The 15,535-nt window shown below is 41.0% G+C and overlaps 1 protein-coding gene across 1 annotated transcript in view; it reads right to left on the bottom strand.

Moving 5' to 3' along the window:
* LOC119727935 (mucin-17-like) overlaps window positions 1-3,738 on the bottom strand; it is a 115,930-nt gene extending 112,192 nt beyond the window's left edge. Inside the window, exon 1 of the mRNA XM_038200015.1 lies at window positions 3,636-3,738. Coding sequence (XP_038055943.1) covers window positions 3,636-3,738 — 103 coding nt within the window. The remainder of the gene's footprint in view (window positions 1-3,635) is intronic.
* Between the last annotated feature and the right edge of the window lie 11,797 nt (window positions 3,739-15,535).

Here is a 15,535-nt window from a genome sequence, read left to right as displayed (position 1 = left end):
TCCTATGATGAAATAGCGCGACAATTTTTATTTTGTTTTGGACTCACCCTGTATAAAGCGAAAGGTCAAAATATCTTCTTTCAAGCGCAAAAGAAATGTGCCGCAAATAAGTTTACAGGACTGTTCTTTGTTGAGTGAATTTTGAGAAAGTTTCTCCCAGGAATGTACAGCAATTTCAAAGAACAACGCGAAAGAAGATACATGTATTTTGACCTTTCGCTCTACAGGGTGAGTCGCGCTATTTCATCATAGGATAAAGTACATGTCATTGCCTAATACCGGGTAACTGAAAATATCGAGGTGGAAATATTAAAAAAATTAATAATAATGCATAACATACCTTACAAAATAATGTGTCAAAGTGATAGAAGGAAATACACTCAACCAAAAAAGTAAGTCCCCCCTTCAAGGGCGGATCGGGGGGGGGCAAACGGAGGCCATGCCTCCCCCCCCCCCAAAAAAAAACCTTCTTTTTTTTTTTTAAAGTGACGTCGCTATAAAGTCGGGCACTGCTTACACCACCATCCTTTCCTCAAAATAATTTGGTTAGAGTGGTCAGAAATTGCCTCAGATCACACCACATCACAGAGCATCTAGAATCCCCCCAAAATCGGGGCCATTAAGCGGGCCGGGCCGAACCCCTCGCCGTAATTTTTTTTGACCCACTTTTTGGGGGACCCAAACTTTTTTGGCCCCCAAAATGTGTCTGGATCCGCCTTTGCCCCCCTTCCAATACTTTATTGCCTAACTCCAAAACTACTGAGCACATCTCGCTCAAATAACTACTTATCAGTACAAAAAAATCCTTAGCAATCCAGCCATACTCTTTATTTGGCCCAAAACAGTGATAATGTGTACGAGTTTATGCAATTTATGACAAATGGTACCGAAAACAGTTTCACTTTTGTATGTGCAAGTTGTGGTTCACACTGACCTTGCACGTATACAAAAGTGCAACTTTTTTCGGTACCATATGTCATAAATTGCATAATTATTGTGTACACGTTATAACTGTTTTGGGCCAAACAAAGAGTTTGGCTGGATTGCTAAGGAATTTCTTTACTGATCAGTCGTAATTTGAGCAAGATGTGCCCAGCAGTTTTTGAGTTAAACAAAAACGTATTAAGGGGGGACTTTCTTTTTTGGTTGAGTGTAGTTGACAGTTGCCGGTAATACGTAAAATACTGCAAACAGACAGATTTGTATATGCAGAAAAACAAATTGGGATTTCCTTACACGAAAAAACTTAACCACACGCATTATGGTTTAAAACAAGTAAACGAAATTAACTGTTCTCAGTGCGAATTAGAAACTGTTTCGTACCAAGCCGTCCCTGAAACATCATGAACTGGAATGAACATTCTGTCGTCATGGGCGTCGCCAGGATTTTTTCTAGAGGGGGGCAAAACATATTTTCCCCCAATTTTTTTTGTATTTCTCGACATATTCTCGATTTATCAGTTTTAGAGGGGGGTAGGGACATTTTGCCCCCCCCCCGCCCATTAAATTTACACCACTATGACTTTGCGCGTCTTTTTTTTCTTTTTCTTTTTTCCTTTTTTTTTTTTTTTTTTTTTTTTTTTTGCTTTTCGGGGGGGGGGGCGGCGCCCCCCTTGCCCCCCTCGCGACGCCCATGTCACTCGTAGTTGCTAAAATGAACAAGTTGTGAAATTGAACTGCAAAATCAAAAAAAAAAAAAAGAGCCAAGTTACATTTCCTGGGGAGAGAGAACAGGCGGGCGGCAGAGTTTTGGATTCTTTGAAGTTTATTTACATCTTTGTCGGGGAGGCCAAAAAGTTGACAGTTGCGGTCATCAAGGCCAGGAAAGAGGCGACAAAAGCATGTACTAACCATTGGTGTACAGGGTCAGTACAAACAACGAAACCCAAATAGCAGGACCATTTTTTGAATGAAGTTTTGCCTGTAGCTCTTTTAAAATCTAGGATATAAAAGCCCAGTCGTTAAGCTTTCGTTTAAAACAAGAATCATTCAAATCACTGATGCACTTTTCAAGTTACGGAATTTTGAACACAAATACCGTTTTAAAGGTCTGTACATGCGCGGATCACAAAAAAGGTAGGGTTTTTTTTTGCAAAACGAAAACAATTCTCATAGGGATAAATGTTAGTTTCTATGATTTGATTGTATGGGTTTTCCCGGCCAAGTTCACCACCGTTTTCTTTCAATTGAATGCCTGGCTCCTTTAATTTAGATGGAAATTAAAAGATCACGCATATCGGCGTCCGACAATCCAAAAGAATCAGTCACTTTCACTATCCGTGTATCCGTCTGTTCGCTTTACTCAAATTAAAAGTATCATATTGTTTATTCAATTTCGTCTGAACCAGCAGTAAGGGGTTGATCTGACATTCGTTTTCATTAATATGGGCAAACTTATTTCACATTTTGTCAAGCATCTTTTAACTCTTACTACATGTCCGTACTCCTATACAGTTCTGAATTATCTCAGCGTATATCTGACGTCTTCAATCCGTACAGATGCACACCTCTCTTTCTTAACTAAGTTTTCAGACAGCAAGACGCAGGAATGAACCTAGAGAATGTAATGTGATCGTCTGATAGAAGTGACCCAAGAAAACATTTGAGAAATTACCCAATTGAAATGTTCCCGACGGTACAACCATTACCAAACATACATGTCGCGATGTCTTGCACGTCAAGAGATCGATGGGTAAATCAGCGATGAATAAAAAATATTTATAAAAAAAAAGACCGAAGAAGAGCACTAAACAACGTTGAATGATTAATAAACATGTCAACATATAGATGCCTCTATAGATTCGTTCAAACTGAAGTTGAAAAAAAATCAGCAGTGAAAATGAAAATGTCTTAGCCCCTTTCATTTCATTATTTCGTTACATCATCTATCCCTCATAACAGTTAATTTATATATATTATAAATTTTTACTTTCACAGATTTTGAGAAAAAGAAAGGAATCTCGCAGGAAAATAGGAAATATATCAATTAAAAAATATCATCACTGAATGACCAAGCGATGAAAACGATTGCCCATAAACGAATAAGAAAAGAAAAGCATGCTAATATATCATCATAATTATGCGAGCCGAGGCTCGGTAATTCGAATACGTCAATTATTGTCAAAGCATTTCAAAAACTTAAGAAAGTCTCGAATGTACTCAAAATGATATAGAATCCCCAAAACGAAAACGAACGAACGTTGAATGCCCCAACAATGAAAAAGAAGCCCAATTTGATCAGATGTGTGTAAAAAAAACAAAAACAAAAAAAACGCGAAATTGCATGGCATATTATGCAAATGTTCAGAAAAATTCGGAAATTGGCCGGGAATACCTTTTTTTAATTTTAATTTTCAAAATCACCCTTTCAGTTCGATTATGTGAAAATCACTGTACAGAACCAGAAAACTTCAAATAATCCGGCCGGCCCCAAACTTTGATAGCTCCCTTCTTGTTTTACTTAACATGAATACAGTTGCTGTGTTTCGGGGGCAAAAATGTTTAAAATCTGGTATATTATAAAATTAACCAAAGTCAACATTGATAGTATCTATTTTACCGGGTTTCCGACGTTATAACATTATCACTATGAACCTCACACTGGGACGAATAATTCTACAAGTGCTTCAACTTACCGACACCATTCGCCTCGCATTTCCCCATCAATCCCAGCACGGCTACGGCGAGCAAAAACATGGCCGTGGACCCAAGCGCAGGCCTCGCCCCCCGTCGCCGCATGGCGGCGAGTCGCTCAATTTTTTTGCCACCAGCAAAACGTCCAGATTTTGTCCAGGTATCAACGGCTTAAAATCCACTTTATCAATGGAAACAAAGAGACGACCGCTGTCCACTATGCCGCGGAAAAACCTTCTTCTGAGGAACTTGTTGAAGTCAGCGCACCAACTTCGCAAAAACTTCCCAGTCACACAGCGATTGTCCCACAATGCATCTGGCGCGCCTTCCAAGGGCGTAGTCCTGCCCGTCATCAACAACGCTTTGTATCATGTGTGACGACAACATCTTCAGGCCGATTCCGATTGGTCGGCCGAATAATTGCAAAGTCCCGGAAACCGCCAAAAAAAAAAATTCAGGCACCTTTCGTTTCGCAACTGCAACCGTCACCTTGAACAATGACTACGGCATGATTTTTACAGAATGGGCGCGGGTCCGGTTTTCCACACCCAAAACCGGGCCAACTCGTTGGCTCAGTACTTTTGCGAGGAGAGTTCAAGGTGAAATATTATGAATGAAGAGGAAATATTATGGGTGACGTACGACGCCTGTTTATTTAAACCACAGGCATTTCTTTTCAGGCGTCATGGCCGGTAGCCAAGTCTACAATTTTGTTAATTGTGAAAAAATCGGCGTAGGTTTTCAAAGTCACCTGTACAGGGTGAGTGAAAACAAAACGAAGCCCAAATGTCGGGACCATTTTTTTGTAGTGAAGTTCTCCATGTAGCACTTTCAAAATGTATAGGATATGAAAGCCTAATTCATAAGCTTTCTTTTAGTACAAGAATCATTCAAAACACTTATGTACTTTTCAAGTTACGGAATGTTAAATACAACCACCGTTTTAAGGTTCTGTCCACGGATCACAAAAAAGTTCAGTGTTCTTTCAGCAAAACGAAAACAATCACATAGGAATGTTTGTGAATTGTTTCGTTTGGTGAAAGAACGCACGCCTTTTTTGTGTGATCCGTGGACAGAACCTTAAAACGGTGGTTGTATTTCAAACTCCGTAACTTGAAAAGTACAAGAGTGATTTGAATGATTCTTGTACTAAAAGAAAGCTTATGAATTGGGCTTTTATATCCTAGATTTTCAAAGTGCTACACGCAGAACTTCACTAAAACAATGGTTCCGACATTTGGGATTCGTATTTTTTTTACTCACTCGATATATGCCTATGTCTTCATGTTATCGGGATGCTAAGTGCAATTTGTTTTTTTCTCTCCTATGGCCAATTTCAAGGCATACCAGGCCGGGAAGCTTGTCGTATACCTACATGCTATCACTACCATTCGTCTACAGGTTAACAGGGCTGACATTAAAGGGTTCATGCGATACTTTTTTCCTAGTAACACATTTTGTGCAACTTTCTACTCCTCTTACTACTTGACATCCCTTTTTGGATAATTTTACTGAAAAGGGCACTTCTTTAAACATTAACAATAATATCCAAACTTGTCCGTGGACAACTGAGGGCGCTGCTGCTGTGATGTCATTTAAGGAAGACACTGTTCAATTTAGGGATTTTCTGTTCAAAATGTGAACCCAAAATGTGCTCGTTGAAAACACTTGTGAGAAAGGATTGCTCATTGGCTTACTGTCATGTACTTGCACGACAAATCACCAAAGAAAAGAAAATTTATGACAGCAAAAATATCCACAATTCTAGCAACTTTTGTGTTGAAATAGCTGTAGCATTATTGTGCCGGCCCGAATAAGCCTCTGTACTGATGCATCACCCTTTGTTTACTTGTGCGCTTTTCTATGGGGCTACGTCCGGACAAACACATTTAACAGCTAGCCGTGAGCGGGTCTGTATATCGGTCTGACTGGTCCTGCATGGGCCAATTGCGCACAATGAACAATTTGCCGTATGGCCGTATTCGCAACCGAAAAACGCCATTAAGTACGCCATTATGTGGTTTTACACAGTCACGGCGTATATACCAGGCGCGGTTCTACGGGGGGGGGGGGGGGGGCTAGGGGGGGGGGGCTGTAGCCCCCCAAAATTTTGTCTAGCCCCCCCAAAATAAATTCCGTAAAAAAAAAAATGCTTTAGCAAAAAGAAGGATTGTGTTGTACATGTGAATGGTCTCCCCCTAAAGAAGAAATAGCCGTGACAAGGGTGCATTAGTTAATATAGTGCAAGGGCTGATCCAGGAGGGGGGGGGGGGGGGGGGGGGGGGGGCAAAGGGGGCCATTATCCCCCCCCCCAAAAAAAAGAAACCAATTTTTTTTTTTTATGTGACATCGCAATAAAGGCAGGCAATGAGTACACCACCATCTTTTCCTCAAAAACAATTGGTTAAAGTGGTCAGAAATTGCCTCAGATCGCACCACAGAGCATCTAGAATCCAAAAATTGTTCGGGGCCCTTAAGCGGGCCCCGAACCCCACGCCGTAATTTTTGGGACCCACTTTTTGGGGGGACCAAAATTTTTTTTGGCCCCCCACAAAAAAATTGTGTTCTGGATCCGCCCTTGCTAAAGTGTGAATGATTTTAGGATTTTATTGGCGCTCCCCATTGAAACTATGGCATGAGCCCCCCCCCCCCCCCCCCCCCCCCCCCCCCTTATTGATTTTCAGAGGCCTAAGTGTCTGGAAAAAATAACCGGTCAACATTTCAGCACGCCTCCCTGAAAAAAAATTCTTGATCCACCGTGCTAGCCCCCCCAAAAAATATTGGTTCTAGAACCGCGCCTGCTGACGGCATAGGTATTATTTCAGCTTTGTCTTCCAAGGCTACACACGCGATTTATACAGGCACTAACAAAAGAATTCTGGGCCCGTGGTCGTGGATTTGAGAGTAAATAGTGTATACGCCCTTATTCCGCTAGAGATATATTATAAGCGCCAAGAATTCTTTCATGCATGATTATGAACTCCGGGGAAGCCGTGTGCACGCACTACCAACGTGGGAATGTAACCTATATCAGAATCAAGTTGTACAATTCGATTCAACAAAGTTAATGCAAACTCTGTGGCATTCTGAATGTTATACCCTTTCGGCCATAAAACCTGAAAACGGAGCCCACAAATCTGGGTTCCGATTGCAGGGGAAACTGGGGGAGTATTTTTGTAAAGAGCGCACTCTTTTTGTAAAAAAAAAGTTAATTTAAAAAGGCCAATTTGTACCCTCTCTAAATTCTGAGGGGAACACAACTTCGTTCCCATGGTGTCGAGCAGTACGCTCCCACTACCTGCTCTCTCACGCTGGTGCTGCATTGTTATACTTGCATATGCAAATGAGGTATGGAATCGTCTGGTGCCAGGCCGTGCTTTAAAATCAGTCTTTGTTTTGTTTGCGGTTTCCAGGGTCAGACGGGATCAATAATCGTCGCAGCGTGAGCTATACTCTTGTAATGTTAAAATCTGTACCCATCCAATATTCAGTATTTACACATTCAGTATTACAAGCAAAAAAGGAAAAGGGTTTTTGAGGAGTAGACGTAACGGTTCACAATGAATATTAAAACTCGTAATGCACGTTGGAAATAAAAACACCCGGTATACACGGGGGTACTCCCAATACCTGCTATTGCACCGAACCAGAACAGGAAATTCGAAACAAGTTCCATTCACCTCTTGGGGGTCGACTATCGGAATCGAAGTGTTTTTTTTTTTTAAAGTACATGTAGAAGTTTTAGTTTTAAAGTATACACTGGGGAAGAGGTTGGATCTGAGGATCAGACATTCATGTGGACAGAGCCACGGTTGAACATAATTTTATGCGACCCCGCGCGCCAGCCAATCGGAGTGGTCTTTAGAAACTGTGACGTCATATCAGAAATACGGACCGAGCTGTGGGTTGGTCAATTTGGATGCCATGTTTTTGGTGGTTGTTTTGTGTGTGTGTACAGTGGCGTCGCCAAGGGGGGGGGGGGCCAGGGGGGGCACGTGCCCCACCTGGAAAACCTAGTGCCCCCCCCCCCCGAGTGCCCCCCCATCTGAGATTTGGGTTGGTAAAAAAATATATATATATTTTGTTATATTCAACTCCCATCATCTGAGTTGGTTTTTCATAAGGACAAAGAAGCACAGTAATTCGTATTTTCTTCAAATGAGCATCAAATGTGGCACCATTTTGCATCTAGTCCATCCTCCGTATGCGAAAATTTCCTGGGGGAGGGGTCTAAGGGGAGGGCACCCCCTCCCCTTAGACCCCTCCCCCAGGACGGCGATCCGTATCCACCTAAGTGCCCCCCCCCCCATCAAATGCTGGTGCCCCCCTGTGCCCCCCCCCCCCCCCAGACTGAAAAGTCTGGTGACGCCACTGTGTGTGTAATACAACAACAGGCTACGGTAGACCCGATAGAAGGCGCCCGCTGAATGGTCAGAATCTTGAAGTCAAGACGCAGTCTTGTTTTGCATAATTAATCACCGAATCTGCTCGCATTATTATGGACTCTTGCTGCGCACTGCGCAAGAGGATATTCCACAGACTTTATAGGTTTGGAATGGTGTAGTTTAGGACCCCGTTCCATATAAGAGAATGAAAAGACGCTTTTATGTTTTGGCATTTACCTAAATAGTCACCAGCAGGAAAGTAACTTTAATTTTTTTTAGTTCGCTGAAATACCACATTGAATATCGGTAGACTAAATTTTGTAGAAAGAAGACAGGATTTTTATATTTAATGAGGAAATGGGGTAAAATGATGACAGCGCCTGAACTGCTCCGACTCGCGAATCTCTGTACGGCCGTATTTTATTCCAAAGTAGGCCTACTAATCAAAATGACAAAAACCTAGAGGCTCAAAATAACGAGCTCACCTTGGACTTCAGAAATCCAGAAAATTAAATTTACAACACAAAGCACCGATCACAACCTCTTGCCCCGAGCATCACGGTCCAGGAACTATGGTGGCCCTGAAGGGACATCGCATATCGCAAACGTGTGCGCACACGTGTGCGATGTCGCAAAATTTATCGCGAATGTGTGCGCACACGTATGCAATGTCGTGAAACAATTCGCGAATATGTGCGCACACGAATGCGATGTCGCGAAATTTATCGCGAATATGTGCGCACACGTATGCGATGTCGTGAAATTTATCGCGAATATGTGCGCACACGTATGCGATGTCGTGAAATTTATCGCAAATATGTGCGCACACGTATGCGATGTCGTGAAATTTATCGCGAATATGTGTGCACACGTATGCAATGTCGTGAAACAATTCGCGAATATGTGCGCACACGTATGCGATGTCGCGAAATTTATCGCGAATATGTGCGCACACGTATGCGATGTCGTGAAATTTATCGTGAATATATGCGCACACGTATGCGATGTCGTGAAACAATTCGCGAATATGTGCGCACACGTATGCGATTTTGTTTGCAATGTCGTGAATTTTATTGCATACCTTTGTCGCATACCTTTGGGGTGATGTCATTTTTGCGGGCAATTTGTTAGTGACCTAGGGAGTACGCAAGTGGCCCTGGTCCCATTTTGTATACCAAAGATACTTCAAGGCAGGAGCTTGGGTACCAGGCAGTTACATTTCAGCGTGGCCAAGGTCATACCAAACTAAACTTAGCCGCGTTATGGGCCCAAAACCTAGCCGCGTTCTTAGCCGCGTTCTTAGCCGCGTTCTCAACCGCGGTATCAAAATCTCAAACACATAGAGTAAAAGGTGGTTGCCTCTCTGTTTGTAGTGAAAGGATTTCTTGGACTTTCCCAACGAAATGTTAAAGTTATACAATAAATGTACTATTTTTTATGCTTTCATCTAACCGAACCTTCTATTGGGCACATCATATTTTGGAGGGGGCCAATTCGGTCCACTAATTAGCTGTTAATTAAGGCCCTAATGAGGAGTCTCCATTTTCCACTCTAAAAGTGCACAAAAGGGAATGCTGCTGACCTATAACACCCCTTTAAAACAAAATGTACCCCACATAGTTTTATAAATTTGAATTTTTATTGCATAATCCATTTCATCCATCTACTGGGAAGATCAAATTTTGGAGGGGGCCAATTCGGTCCACTAATTAGCTGTTATTTAAGGCCCTATCGAGGAGTCTCCATTTTCCACTCTAAAAGTGCACAAAACTGAATGCTGCTGACCTATAACACCCCTTTAAAACAAAATGTACCCAACATAGTTTTATAAATTTGAATTTTTATTGCATAATCCATTTCATCCATCTACTGGGAAGATCAAGTAATTTTATCTAGGTGGTATTATTAGCAGTTCGCAGCAGTTCATTTATCATTAATAGAACGTGCAGTTCATGTACAAATTGATCGCAACACCTGCAAATCACGGCAATTTAAATTTGCGTGCGCATATTTATTGGCTGAAATATGACACCACGTGAGTTTCAAACTTGCGCGCGCAAATTTCAAAGTTGCGCAAGTAGCAAGTTTGCGCTCGACAGGTTTATTAGTCAGACCCTATTTATATCTAACAGTACGTCTAGATTCCAGACTAGCTGCTACAACTCCCCAGTTCATTAGGAATTTTACTGAAAGGTATGCGACAAGGTATGCAATAAAATTCACGACATTGCAAACAAATTCGCATACGTGTGCGCACATATTCGCGATAAATTTTGCAACATCGCATACGTGTGCGCACATATTCGCGATAAATTTCGCGACATCGCATACGTGTGCGCACATATTCGCGATAAATTTCGCGACATCGCATACGTGTGCGCACATATTCGCGATAAATTTTGCGACATCGCATACGTGTGCGCACATATTCGCGATAAATTTTGCAACATCGCATACGTGTGCGCACATATTCGCGAATTGTTTTACGACATTGCATACGTGTGCGCACATATTCGCGATAAATTTCGCGACATCGCATACGTGTGCGCACATATTCGCGAATTGTTTCACGACATTGCATACGTGTGCGCACACATTCGCGATAAATTTCGCGACATCGCATACGTATGCGCACACGTTTGCGATATGCGATGTCCCTTCAGGGCCACCATAAGGAACAGATAAACTATTATCACACGCATATTACCCGTGACCCAAATGCCGTGTTTATCTTTCCTCCAATCCACACAGTGCTGCAAAAGCCAAGTTTGACATGCTTGGCTTAACTTGGTCTTTTTCCCCCAAAACGAAAGTTGTGAAAGGAAGGACAATCATTCAGTTTGGCAAACAGGATCCGGGTACATATGCTTTCGACTTGTCATTTTGTTTTTCATGGGAACACCAGAGTTGTTCAATATGAAAATGTGCAACAAGCGTCCCTTAATTTCTGACCATTATTTTGAGAGCGTGCTCATCAAGTACTTTTATTCAGGGTATTGCCCTGGTCGGCATATGTTGAATAAAGAAAAATTAACCTCGGCAGCTAGCTGAAGGCTGCCCCCCAGTGTACAAATTCCCATGGACATAAATCCCCATACTTCAAAATTCGTTTAAACATACTCGGAACTCTCACAGCTGTTCAGGCTGCACGGAAAAATGATGATCAACATGTCATCTTTCATTTTCTTTTCAAATTTGTGGTGGGTTGACTAATGACCTTTTCAAGAAATTCTCACCTAAAGAAGACGACCCTAAAACGAACGATGTTTCCCTAACTAGAAAAGTAGCCATTTTGAAAAAGGATCCCGCCATAGGGATGCAACCCTGCAAATATATACCCATAGACACTAGTGCTAAATGCCCATACTTCAAAATTCTTTTAAAAATACTCAGAACTCTCACAGGTATTCAAGCTGCACAGAAAAATGATGATCAACATGTCATCTTTCGTTTTCTTTTCATTTTTGGGTGGGTTGACCATTGCCTTTTCGAGACATTCTCACCCAAAGAAGACGACCCCTATTTTCCCCAAAGCGGAAAAGTAGCCATCTAGAAAAACGATCCCTCCACAACATGGCAAAATAGCGCCACTTTCCAGCCCAATAGCATCCAAAATGATCAGAATTGGAAGCCCCAAGTCCGGGCCAGAGGTTCGTTACCATATCTCTTCAATTCCCCAATTTTACGGCGCTCAGGACTCTCTAATATAGACTATTTTGAGGGTATAACTTTTATTCATATCATGAGCTCAGCGGGTGGATTTTGGCCTATTTACCGGTGTGCACCCATAGACATATGTCTATGATCCCTCCACAACATGGCTAAATAGCGCCACTTTCGGACCCGATTGCATCCGAAATGCTCAGAATTGGAAGCCCCAAGTCCGGGCCAGAGGTGCAGTGCCATAATGTCTTCAATCCCCCAATTCCATGGCTCAAACTTTCTATTATATAATAATTCGAGTGTGTAACCTGTAATAATGAGCTCAGCGGACGGATGTTTGGACTATTTACTGGGGTAAATCGAAAGCTTTACGGGTCAGTGGCGATCAAGGGAGGTGGTAAGGGGTAGAGCCCTTGCCTTGAACTGTAAAATATAAGAAAATCATTCAGACTTTTTTTGGGGGCCATCTTCTCGAGACGGCTCACATGTTTCAAATATTTTATTTGGTAAAACTGCTTTGCGGATATTCGGTGGATGATCGGATATTTGGATATTCCATATAGCCTTTTCGGCAAAGCCCTTGTACTGGGTATGTCAGAATGATCTGGACCCAAGTTCACTTGAAAACAAAACTTGAGTATTTCCTATGAATGGTTATTACCTTGTCTTCCACAAGAATTTTGAAATTTTCAAATTAGTGGCCGTGGTGAGGAGCTATGCCATTTTCATTGAAGAGGCTCATTATCCAGTCTGCACACGGAATCGGTTATCTCTTTTTAAATGTGTCAATAACTTCAACACTGCTTCGCATCAGAACGCGAATTCAATAAATTTGTTGAAAAAATTAATTGTGGCCAGAGTGTTTTTTTAGCGTGTGTTCTTTGCTAGCGCTTTTCCTCAAATATTTGTACAATTGATATAAATGAAACTATCACCAAAAATATGTTCAAAATACCAGTCTATAACATATCTTGTTTGTACTTGTTTTGATAATTGCTACATATTGTTCAATATTTTCTTGAATCTGGGTCCAGATCATTCTGACCACCCTGTATATGTAGGACATAAGTCTTGCGTAAGTGGTGATAGATGTGCACTTAATGCGAACCACATTATGATTATCATCATCAAGTAGCTGTCTTTCCATTAACGATTTTCCCTAAACGAAATCAAGGAACTGACCCTACCAATGGAAGGCAGTTTAATGAATCTATTTACTTAGACTTCTACTCCTGTCCCCTCCCCCCCCCCCCCGGACACAAATACATTTGTTAAACACAGGAAGTCGATCCCTACAATATACAACATTTGCAAACATCAAATAACGAAATTACCACATTATTGTGAAATACCTTACTGGACTGTTAGTGAATGACAGTCTAAAGCATCCCGTAAAATCATGGCACCTAGTGTGCTAACATTTTCAAGAAAAGCGGTATTTTTGTATCAATTTCCAAAGCTGGCCTTTTTTTCTCTAATACTGCCCCCAATTTACCATATTTAGTTAGTCCGCATTTTGTTTGCAATCAATTACAGGTCTATAAAATGGGTAAAAGCCAGCTAGACTGGTTCCCTGACCTTACAATTCCCCGACATCTATAAATTGCTCTGTTTCATCTTAATTGGGGTCAGGGCACCAGACTATATGAACAAGATTGTTTTTCCTGGTTTTTCCAGCATCTACGAACACAAAACTTCAAACGAGTCAGTTTTAACGTTTATCTGCCTATAAAATACTAAACCCCCAAATCCATCCATTTCTGAAAATTACCGTCAGCAAAAGCAAATGTTGTACTTTCCCTTAAACTTAAAATCCCTTTACATTATCAATGGAATCAGTCACTGTGTTGCGTTGCCAATTCCCATCATACCAATCCATCGAAGTGCACTAACCTCTTTTGTATTCATCCAAGCCTTTCATCCACACAACAAAAACCGATTGCCATAAAATTCCCCAAATAACGCTGCCATTCAAAATCCAGCTAGCACATAAACATTGCATCTAATTACGTGTATAAATATTATAGCTATTTACAATACACTTTATTCTATAATAATGTAAGAAAAAAACCTGATACCGAAATAATACACGACATATTTATATGTTATAAAAATTTGAATAATATATGTTTTTCTTTACAAAATGGCAACATATGCACTTTTCTCTACATAAAAGGATTATTCTGAATGTATCAAATAAAATTGGTGTGGCTCAATGATTACGTGGAAATGTAGACGTCTTTAATTGTGGTTCCATATAGAAGGCCAGGATCATAAGATCCTAGCCCCATAAATGTGGCCTATTTACTGGACTGCCTCCGTAAACATAGGCCACACATCCACATGTACAAAAATCGTGTCGACGGAGCCAAATTTTGATTTTCACATTTAGGCTTAGTTTGTAGGTTTTGTTTGCTTTAGAAGCATACTCACCCTCTTTACAGGCTAATCAGAAAGTGCTGCCTTTTTCAGATGTCTAATTTTTGTGAAATTTCATGTTGAAATTTTGATACGCAAACGTGTAAAAATGAATCTGGAAATTTCACGAAAAATATACATCTGAAAAAGGCAGCACTTTCTGATTAGCCTATAAAGAGGGCGAGTATGCTTCTAAAGCAAAAAAACCCTACAAACTAAGCCTAAATGTGAAAATCAAAATTTGGCTCCGTCGACACGATTTTTGTACATGTGGATGTGTGGCCTATGTTTACGGAGGCAGTCCAGTAAATAGGCCACATTTATGGGGCTAATAAGATCCCAGAATATGATGTCCCATCGATGTTACTCTGTTAAAAAAATTTTTTTTTTAATACACTTATTTCCTCCACAGAGTCATTACACTTCAAGTTGATCGACCATCGGCCGTTCTGGGTGCCTTTTTTTTTTTTAAATTTTATGCATGTATCGCCCTACCCTAACTCCCTAGGGGGTGTGCAAAATTATATTGAAATTGGAGGATTCAGGACTGTTAGGGTTAATATTGTCCCTTAGTGCGCATAATCATCGGTTTTGAACAGCACGCCCATCGACAAATGGTTCCCCCCCCCCCAGAAAAATCCTGGTGACGCCCATGAACTCAGTTACTTTCATTGTGACTGGGACAGCCAAAGCTCATTTGTTATTTTGCACAATGCACCCCCTTTTGGCGACATGACAAAATGCACACGTGATGGGCTTTCAGGCATGGAAGCATGGAAAAACATTGATGCTAAATAAAAGTGCATTTTAAATTTCACTTAAAGAGAATATACATCATTTGCTTTTGCTGTAATTTTCAGAAATGGATGGAATTGGGGGGTTGGAAATATAAAGCAAATATAGTTACACTGACTTTTTGGAGGTTTTGGGTTCGAAAATACTATAAAAACCTAGAAAAACGATCATTTTCCTGTAGTCTGGTTCCCTGACTCCATATAAGAAGAAACAGAGCAGTTTACATACATTGGGGAATTGTAAGGTAAGGGAACCAGTCTAGCTGGCTCGTACCCGTTCATAGGTTTGTAATCGATTGCAAACAAGTGCAATGGTCAATTGGGGCCAGTATTTGAAAAAAAGCCAGTTGTTTCCAACGCTGATCGGCCGATCAGCGTTGGAAATTGGTACAAAAATACCACTTTTCTTGAAATAACAGTATACCAGGTGCCATAATTTTACAGGATGCTTTAGACTGTCATTTACCAACATCCTATTAAGGTATTTCGCAAAAACTTTGTAGTTTTATTTTTCGATGTTTGCAAATGTTGTATATTCCCTTTAAACTTGCTAATACTGATATATGTTCTATTAACCCTAACTCCCTAGGGGCCGTGCAAAATCGTATTAAAATTGCAGGATTCAGGACTGTTAGGGATAAA

Source organism: Patiria miniata, unplaced genomic scaffold (genome assembly GCF_015706575.1).
Source record: "Patiria miniata isolate m_02_andy unplaced genomic scaffold, ASM1570657v1 HiC_scaffold_20, whole genome shotgun sequence".
Classification (NCBI taxonomy): Eukaryota; Metazoa; Echinodermata; class Asteroidea; order Valvatida; family Asterinidae; genus Patiria; species Patiria miniata.
This window is presented reverse-complemented; position numbering and strand designations above follow the sequence as displayed.